Below are 10,075 nucleotides of genomic sequence, written 5' to 3'. Positions count from 1 at the left end.
ATTCAAATGCATGTTCAAATTGATTTAAAAAATCCTCTATTCTGAGTCATGGTGAGATTAAGAATTTTATCCCAAATCAACTGGAGACTTGGTTGTAGAAAGCACACCTGATGGGGCGCCTGGGTGGCTCAGTCATTAAGCATCTGCCTTTGGCTCAGGGCGGGATCCCAGAGTCCTGGGATTGAGCCCCACATCAGGCTCATCCACTGGGAGCCTGCTTCTTCCTCTCCTGCTCCCCCTGCCTGTGTTCCCTCTCTCACTGGCTGTCTCTCTCTCTGTCAAATAAATAAATAAAATCTTTAAAAAAAAAAAAAGAAGAAGAAGGCACACCTGAAGGCTCAATATACTAGAAGTTTCACTGTACGGCCACAGCATTAGTTTGTGACCATAAAAGAAGAGGAGGGGAAAATCCATACTATTGTCCTTTTCTGCTTTCTTCCCAAGGGCACTTTGGATGATGCGGATGACCCCAGCACCAGCATTGGAGCCTACCACTACATGCTGGAGTCAAACATGGGGAAGACCATGCTGGAGTTTCAGGTACCTGACTTCCTGCTACATGGGTATTTTGCTACACAATCCAGACACCTGGGAGATTGCCACTCTTATCATTAACATCTCCTGTCCCAATAATCTAGTCTTTTTTTGTTTTGGTCATTTTAATTTAACTCTCTTCGAATCCAGCATGGTAGCTCTGTCTTTGCCTCACCTCAGGAGGCTAAAACAAACAAGCAAATAAGGCACAGGCTTTGCTTTCTTAAAGCAGAGTAAAGCACTTAGGTCTAAGAAACAGCTGGGGAACACCACCATCTGAAGACTTGTAACATTTCACAAGTTTTTCAGTACAAAGTTCCCTTTTAAGCCAAATGAAACAGTTTGAAGTGTTGGTTGTAACCATTTGGTTCTTAATTTTCCGAAGTCATAGATGAAGTTGTCTGTAATGTACCTTAAACAATGCCCCCCTCAGTTCTGTTATTTCCATTACACAAGATCTGCCACCACCCATTGTTAACTAGATCAAAATCTTCAGCAAACTGTAACTCTGTTTCATCCACTGCTGACAAGTGGTAATAGAGCTGAGGAACTACACTACCTATTATTTGCAAATTAAATAACTACCTTAATAACATTAACAATAAGAATAATAGCCGACGCTGATTGGCTGCTTACTTTCTCTACCGCGGTGCTCACTGTGCTAAGCATTTAACAAATATCCTAGTTGAACATCACGATAAACATGAGTATTTACTATCCCCATGTCATCATTGTAGGAAGTGTGCCCTAGAGCTTAGTCAATTGCAGAACAAGGACCCACACAGTCTGATTTCTGAGCTCACACCCCTCACTGTTACCAGGGCAGATGAAAATTCAGTAGTGATTGGACATGAAATGTGTGCTCTCTAAAAAAATTAACCTGAATGTTAAATATCCATATTTACACAATGCTAGTAGGAATCAATACGCAGTGTTATAATAAAGAGACTCTGCCCCCAGTATTTCTATTGCTTTAGGTTAGATTCCCAGAAGCCGTCAGAGATATAGTTTTATGGACCAAAATGTTCATCACGGTGTAATTTACAACAGTGTTTCATCTGAGCCCCGAAGCCACCAGCTTTCAAATACCTTTCAAAGTGTTTTCTGGACTGCAGTGGCATAGCCACTTTTCAGGTAGATACGTCCCTCCTGCCCATTTTTTTTAAAAACCAGTATTTTCTGTCATTAGTCCTCTCCTTTGACTGAAGCAAAAATACTCCCTCTTCATTTGGTCTTCCTTTTCTTTTTAAGTGGCGGTGGTCTCACTGATTTTTGGTGTTGATTGCCTTGGGTTTGAAGAGACCAGGTATCCCTAAAGCCTACCCTCTGGAATAGACAGGGGCATGCATGAGTTCAGTGATTCTGAGCCCAGACTCTGAAGTGGGCTGGTTCGGTTTAGCTTGGCTCTACTTTTCACCTCTAAATCTGTCACCTCATTATGTGTAAATTAGGGAGACTAATAGTCCTGGTGCTCTCTCCCAGTGCCAGTGTGAGCATTCAACGGGACAATAATTGAAAGAGTCCAAAATAGTTCCTGGCATATCGTAAATGCTCAGTGAAGATTGACAACTGTTATTAGAGATACTTCTGAAGAAGGACTGCTTCACTTGAAATGCCAAAGGCTACTGCATGGATTCCCTTGACAACTTTATCTAACTTCAAGATTTCAAATGAGGACAAGGCAGTACCCTGCAAACATTTCAGAGTTCTTACTGTAGAATAAAAGGGTAGAACTATAAAAGGTCCATGCTTTTCCCCCATAATGATCTAAAGTTAAACAGAGAAGAAAAAAAAAAAAGGAGGAGCATAATACAAGCAAAAGGACACCAATTTTAAAAACTGAACAGAACTATGTCTGAAACCTGCTCTACCACTTCCTGCCTGGGCACATAACCATCGGAGACTCAGTTTTCTCATCTCTAAAATAAGAATCATAATGCCCATTGTATAGGATTTTTGTGGAATTTACATGACATTTGAAAAGCATCTAGTATAGCAATTTTCCCAAGGAAGAACCCCATTTATTTTAATTCCTCCCCTCAACAAAGAATATTGTACTTCTCTTATGATAAAATGAATGTTGCCTGCCTTGGTACATAGTAACTTGTATGTGATTTAGTAGCTCTTTTCAGAAAATTAAGAATGATTTTTGAATGCAGTTGAGTTAGTCTGCCAAAGATGGAGAAGGCAAGATTAAAAAAAATTTCTTAAAATTTTGTCCAAGTACTATGAATGGTTGTACTCAACCACCTTTTAGTAATTCTTAATTACCTTGTGATGGGCTGTATGTTTTCTGTGTGGTCTATGTAGTAAGGAACTTAAATATGTAAAATAATAACTTGAATCAAACTGTGGAAATGCTTCATAAATTCTCAAAAAAGAGGCTGGGGGCAGGATGGGGGACACAGGAAGAGGAAGCTGTGAGGGCAGGAAAAATCCAAACTCACTCCCCCAGTAGGGATGCTAACTGCCCAGGAGGAGGGCCATGGAGCACATCCCTTTTCCTTCCACCAGTTCCAGGTTGCCTGCTGGGTCCCAGCACATTCCTTGGTGGCCCTGGGTTAAATGCATCAGCTTGTTTCTTTACATAATGGGAATTGACCACAGACCCAGGCTGTTTGCAGCCGATACAGCAATTCAGTACCCCTGGTGGGTAATAGATGTGTGTCTGTATCTAGCTACGGATGACTATACCGTATAAAAACAAGGCTGGTGTCTTCTAACTGCCTGCAGGCTTTCCAGGGGGGCTGTCAAGGAGGCAGCACTCAGAGGAAACGTGATAGGCTTCTGCTTACGTTTACTTCGTGGGAGGGAAGCTGAGTAGCCTTGCCATACAGAAAACTGCCTGATGTTTGGGGGGAGGGACAGCGACAGCGCTAGCCTCTGGGTCTTGTCAAGGTCAGATTTGAGACGGACTTTGACTGAAGCTGGTTAATATATTTATTCTGAAGCCTAATGCAGTCCAAGGACGAGTTGTTTATTTACATCTTTGCTAAATTCTCCAGGTCGCCTTTTAAAACTTCATCCCATAAACAAATTTCCTTTAAATCCACTCTCTTGGGTGGGGAGATGGTGCCCACCTGTTTTTCAAGTTCTCCATTTACAGTGTTTGTTTTTCTTATTTCTGATGAATCACAGAACCAAACGAATCTCCCAGACAAAGTTCCAGAGAGAAGCAGAGTGCATTTTCTCCCCAAGAAGTAGCTGAAAGGGCAAACATTGTTCCTAATAGGAGACAACACCAGGAAGCACTGTGAGGACAGAGCCCAGCTGTTGGTGGTTTAAACTGGATGAATGACAAATCGAACCAGGAAAGCTGTAGAATGAAAACTGCAACTTGGCAGGAATCACAGGGCTTGCTTCTCCATTTGATTTCAAATTTATTTTACTGATCAGGACTGGCCACATAATTCTTGGGGCCCATACAAAATGAAAATGCAGGGCCTTTTTAAATAATTACTAAGAATTTTAAGTCAGCGGAGCATTAAATCAAGCTTGGGGTCCTGTGTGACAGCACAGATCACAAGCTCATGCAGCTGGCATTGTCCCTGAGACACACTAACCAGAAGGGACCAGACTAGGGTAAGGAGACTTAGGCCTTCACCTCAACCACAAAATTTAAAGGAATGTCAAAAAACTCAGTGATCAAGACAATATTATAATGCAGTATTTTAAAAACTCAAAATGAATATGTAAAAATTCTTAACAAAAAAATAACAAGATTTTAAATAAAGAGAATTTTTTTAAAAGATTTTATTTATTAGAGGGAGAGAGAGAGTGAAGTGTAGGGGCAGAGGGAGAGGAAGAAGTAGGCTCCTTACTGAGTAGGGAACCTGACACAGGGCTCGATCCAGGACCCTGGGATCATGACCTGAGCTAAAGGTAGACGCCTAACCGACTGAACCATCCAGGTGCTCCTAAAGACAGAATTATAAGTAAAGGAACTTGAACTTTCATGGCTCACCTTAAATCTTGCTTCACTCACCTCACCCTAGTCCCAACCCAATCTAATGGCCAGCTTCTTGTTTATCTGTCAGCCTACCCAATTCCCCAGGGTTCTAGATCAGCCACATAACAAATAGCACAGCACAAAGACTTGAATGAGGAGCAGGACAGATCGCTCACCAAACAGATTTCCTTTAAAGTGATAAGGCTTTGACAGATAGAAAACAGAACTGTGAAAACCAGGCAGCAAGGAATCCTGGTGAAACCAGGAAATGAATCCTTACTAAAGTCCACAGCCCTCTCCTTGCCAGTCTACAATAATGCAGGGATTTCCGACGGAACCAGTAAAAGCCATACAAGGATTTCCTGGGCTCCTACAGCTTTGGGAAGATCTGAGGATAGTGAATTTGGTCTTATGAGGGGAAATAAATTGCGACAGGAAGAATGTGGAAATATCTCAATATATGTTACCTAGCAATGGTAAGATTAGTATCTCTACAGAGGAGGGCAAGAACTAGATTGGGACATAATGTATGGAGGCAGAAAGAAGGTCATATTCCCTGTGGGATTTTAGGAACAAGAACAACACTGAGGAAGAGGCAGTTGTGTTACAGCAAAAACTCCTTAGGGATGGAATAGAAATTTAGACAAACCAGAAAGGGTGTGGGGGGGTGACTCTCCTGCAGTCAAAAATAGCTCAAGTCTCTGCGGGGATGTTTTTGAGACATGTAGGTTGCCAAGGGACATGAGAACGATTTCTGACTCTGTTCACAGCAGAATTGTGGGTTCTAAAGTCTTAGGAGGATAGCTGGGTGAAATTATGGGAGTTTATCTGGAAGGGGGACAACGGTTAGTATATAGATAAGAACGAGAGCTTAGAACACATTGTAGGAAGAATATGTTCCTAAGGCAATAATTGTCAGAGGATGGAATTAAGAGCCCTATAGGATGTTTCTCAAACTGGGCCCCAGGGATATGAGGACAATACCAAGAAGGTTATTGAAAGTCACACAAAAATTCAGTATATCTTTCTGGGTTATACCAACCATTTATAAACTTGGGTTGGGGGGAAGGTGGAAGACTGTAGGTGGTATCTATTATTTTAAAAAATGGACATATATAATAGAATGCAAAATTCAAGTGGAGTCTTAAAACATTAAATGAAAAGAAATGTCTTATTTGGAAATAGTGGCCATTCTGTAACACCACAGAAACTGTTTCCTATCAGGACATAAAAAGTGTTCCTTTTCATTTTTATGGCTACAAAGTCTTTACTGAGTAGGTTAAAGGTACAGTGAGAAAGGCGGCACAGAAATACTCTCCTCAGTCTCTGGGGTTACTTTGATGAGAAGCACAGGGGTGAGAAGCAGATTATATAAGATTTGGCCACAGAACTAATCACTCTCACTTTTCCAGATTTTCATAGTGATGTGACAGAGTACAAATCTGGATGGGGCAGGGAGAAATGGAGGAGGGAGGCATGAGAGGGGCGGCATCCTAGGCAGATGGTGGCATCTCTATTTGGGGCAGGAGGAGTAATTCCACTGGTATCCATGTTGTATTTTAATTAATGGAAACACATGGTTTTGCTTTTACTGAGGTCTCTAAGGGCTCTTCAAGTGCTTACTGTACAGTAGAATATAGACAAAATCCCCAACTGAAAAGAAGAAAAAAAAATTACATTCCACTGGCAACTTCAGACATAAGAATGGTGATATTTGCTCTTCTGATCATCTTACAGCTTTAAAATTTACCTAGTAAGGGGGCGCCTGGGTGGCACAGCGGTTAAGCGTCTGCCTTCGGCTCAGGGCATGATCCCGGCGTTATGGGATCGAGCCCCACATCAGGCTCCTCCGCTATGAGCCTGCTTCCTTCCTCTCCCACTCCCCCTGCTTGTGTTCCCTCTCTCACTGGCTGTCTCTATCTCTGTCAAATAAATAAATAAAATCGTAAAAAAAAAATTTACCTAGTAAGATGTCTGAAATCTCAGAATGCCTTCAGTCTCCTCATTTTCATAATTTAAACTTCTTCTGAGCAAACAGAGGTAAAGACAATAAAAATCAGCTTTTTTGAATGGTCAGTAGGACAGCTGTCTAAATGTTTAGTGTTCATAACTAGTGTCATGACCAAAAATGTCCTTAATTTCCTTAATTGTATTGTGTGTATGTGGTTTGTGCTGTTAATCCACAATAGATGTCTTTCTGACCAAAAAAAGAATAAAAAAGCAGATAGCTTCAGTGGAAGACTGCCCCTTCTAATCACATTAAGAAAATAAAATCTTCAGTGTTTATACAGTTTAGCTTGCCCTTGATATCATGAAGGTAAAGGATGCTGATAGGAGCTTAATGCCGAGCTCAGCCCTGGCCATTGAATGTGGAAACTAGGGATTGGTTTTAATGTCAATTCAACCTGATTATCATATTTTCAGGCATTTTCTTGACTGAATTTATAAACATAGGAGTATTTTACAGTTTCTGTAGTTTGTCCATTATATCTTATCTATATTTACTCTTTGGCTGAAATTTTTAAAAATTTAAATGGTTTTCTTTAATATATTATATTGTCACATGATTCAAAACTCAAAAGGTACAAAAGACTGTGAGTGGATGGTCTCCCTTGCACTCCTCCCCCACAGGCATTCCTGTTCCCACCCCAAAGACAACTATGTTACCCAGTTCTTTTGGTCTTGCCAGAACTCTCATAGGCATTTACAAGCAAATATTTATAGGGATTTTCTATTCTTTTTTAATCAAATACTAGCACACAGTATGTGAGTTGTGCACCTTGCTTTTCTTTTAACACCCACATCATAGAGATTCTTTATATTAGAACCTAGAGGGGGACGCCTGGGTGGCTCAGTTGGCTAAGAATCTGCCTTCAGCTCAGGTCATGATCCCAGGGTCCCCCTTGCTCAGTGGAGAGCCTGCTTCTCCCACTGCCTGCCACTCCCCTGCTTGTGCTCTCTCTCTCTCTCTCTGACAAATAAATAAATAAAATCTTAAAAAAAAAAAAAAGAACCTAGAGGGACTTCTCATCCTTTCTCTGTGAATGAAAGTATTCAGTGGTATGAATGTATTTTAGGGGAGAAAAAATAATTTTCCCCTCTACCCTTCTGCGTTCTTAGCTGAAACCTCTGTAATAAAAGACAGATTAATAAGAGAAAAACAGAAGTTTTTAACCACATATACCTCATGTATACATGAGAGATACTCATGGAAAAATAGTGTCTTCCTAAGGTGGCTTGGAATTTAGGATCAAATACCATCTTAATAGGGAAAGATGAAGGGGGATGTAGGCCTCTTAGGAGATACTAAATGATTCTTTAAAAAGATGAATGGGCCCTTAGTAAAATAGAAGGGAGGTGTGTTAGTCTGTGTCTTCTTCTGTGATAAGAGTCGATCTTCCCTGGTTGATGAAATTCCTCAGGAGGGGATTTATCATAATTGGGTTCCTTTTGGAGGATGTGTCTTTAGGAAGATAAGGTGAGTTCGGAGAAAGCCTTTCCTTCCATCTGCTGTTTTTCAAGTGCTTACAGCTTAAAATAATTAATATACCAAAGTGGCATGTTTTGGGGTGACATGTCCTGAACTCATATTTTGGGGACAGCAAATTCTGCTGCTCTTCAGTATCATCCTTTTTTAAACTATTCCTTTGAAAATGCTCCAGAAGCTTGGGGACTCTGGTGTTTGAAAAGTCTCAAAGTGTTCCAATGATATTGTATATTCTATTTCCCTGAGATAGTTGGGGATCAAAGTTATGCCCTGCCCAACTTTCACACTTTCTTTCACATTTCTGCTTTGAGAGTAATGACGGTTGTTTGGGTTTTGTAGGAGCTGATGACCATTTTCCAACTATTGCACTGGAATGGAAGCCTAAAAGCCCTACGTGAAACAAAGTGTTCCCGACAGGTAAGATTTTCCAGTCAAGAATGGGTTTGTGTCGTATGGACTGAGCAGATGGCTCATCATCTTCCTAGATTTCCTTTATTTGGATTTTTCTCTGTTTAAATCTGATATCTTATCTATTAAGAGCAGAGGATACATGAAAAAATATATATAACAGTCCATTTGAGTCAGGGACTGATCAAATATGCACAGTAAGGAGAATGTTGCCTGCATATAGGACTGATTTAGATACCTGTACTAAATGCCAAAATGGAGGGATCGTTAAGACAGACTTGGTTTCTAAGTCAAATGCTGAATCTCTCTATGCACCTGCCCTGCCTTAGAATTTGTGCCCTCTTCTACTCCGATGCAGAAATTTGAGAATGCACTGCTTCTGAACCTCGTCACTGAAGAGTGGTAAAGTTGATTGTAGCAGGAGGATTTTTCTCACCCCCACCAAAAGTCCCCAGAGGACAACAGAAATGATTATGAAGTTGGGCAAGCTGGCATTCAATCACCTTAATTTTTTGGTTTGGAAGTTTCTTCTTTATTTTTCAGAAACAAGGTCTCACTATTTCTTTGTTACCTATGAGAAGCACCCTCCCCGCCCCGCCCCCCCCGTTTTTTAATGGCAAAGGCATATCTCCTCCTGTGTCTTTAACAGTTTTCACCTACTACCCTCCAAGATTCATCCTTCCTTTAGGCACCAGTAGACTTTGAAAGACGGCTGTTCATTTTTGAGAATTTTCTAACAGGAATTTGTAAGAAGGATCAAGTCTCTACCAGTCAGCTAGATGTGGGTGGATATAAGTTTTCCATGCACTGCAGCCCCAGGAGTTTTTAGTTGTTCTTTGGTTAGAAAGTCTGGCTTTCAAAATGTCAAAGATGGAAAAGAAATAAGTAGTTGACAATGGCTAGGGCTATTTTTTTCTTTTCCTTTGATTTTATAAAAGGCCTTTGAAATTCGCTGGGTTGGTTATAAACACTTTTCCATGGTTGTTTTTAATTTGTTAAGGTCATAAATAAATACCATATGTTCTTGAAAATAAAAATAAGCAATGCATCCACTCTACAAGATATTTTTAAAGTATATCCATCAAACCTATACATGATGTTACAATGTATTGGCAAATTTTTCACATGAGAATTGACAGTGATTAATTTCAAATTATTTACAGAAGAGACAATGTACATGAAGGTACCATTATGGTATCAATAATGATAATGCCTACGTTCCGCATTCTTAAAGTTATTTCTGTAGTTCCCGTGAGCCATTTGGACTGCCATCTATCTTCCTTATGCTAAGAACACAGCAATTAGGAAGTTGACTCTCCTGGTTTCTAAGCCTTGTCCTGACTCAAAGCCTCCTGCTCTCTGCAGGAGGGTGTAACCAAACACAATTCTGCCCTAATCCTTCCATATAATTGTTTCTGTCTCTCTACATTGCTGAAGGAGATAATGCTGGGCAGAAGAGTTCAAGGAATCAATGAGGTAGTAATATTCATGCATAAAGGAAGACATTTTCAAAGGAAGACATTTTCTAGCAAGGTCAGAGTTTTGTTTGTTTGTGAACATTATTGAGTCGTTCTTGGTGGTAGTGTTTTGACTCAACTTGAGGTGACCTTGCTTTGCCTGATCAGCTTAGCCATTCATTTGCTTTAAGAAGTCTATTTGAGGTTTGGCTTCCGTTTGTGAACATTAGAGAGGTTCAG

General features: G+C 40.4%; 1 protein-coding gene across 3 annotated transcripts in view; it reads left to right on the top strand.

Moving 5' to 3' along the window:
- LIX1 (limb and CNS expressed 1) overlaps nt 1-10,075 on the top strand; it is a 52,930-nt gene that overhangs the window by 40,040 nt on the left and 2,815 nt on the right. For all 3 annotated transcript variants that reach the window (XM_019800081.2, XM_034656553.1, XM_034656554.1), the window contains one exon: nt 8,310-8,387. In XM_019800081.2, the coding sequence (XP_019655640.2) occupies nt 8,310-8,387 (78 nt within the window). The remainder of the gene's footprint in view (nt 1-8,309; nt 8,388-10,075) is intronic.

Source organism: Ailuropoda melanoleuca, chromosome 3, assembly GCF_002007445.2.
Source record: "Ailuropoda melanoleuca isolate Jingjing chromosome 3, ASM200744v2, whole genome shotgun sequence".
Taxonomy (NCBI): Eukaryota; Metazoa; Chordata; class Mammalia; order Carnivora; family Ursidae; genus Ailuropoda; species Ailuropoda melanoleuca.
This window is presented reverse-complemented; position numbering and strand designations above follow the sequence as displayed.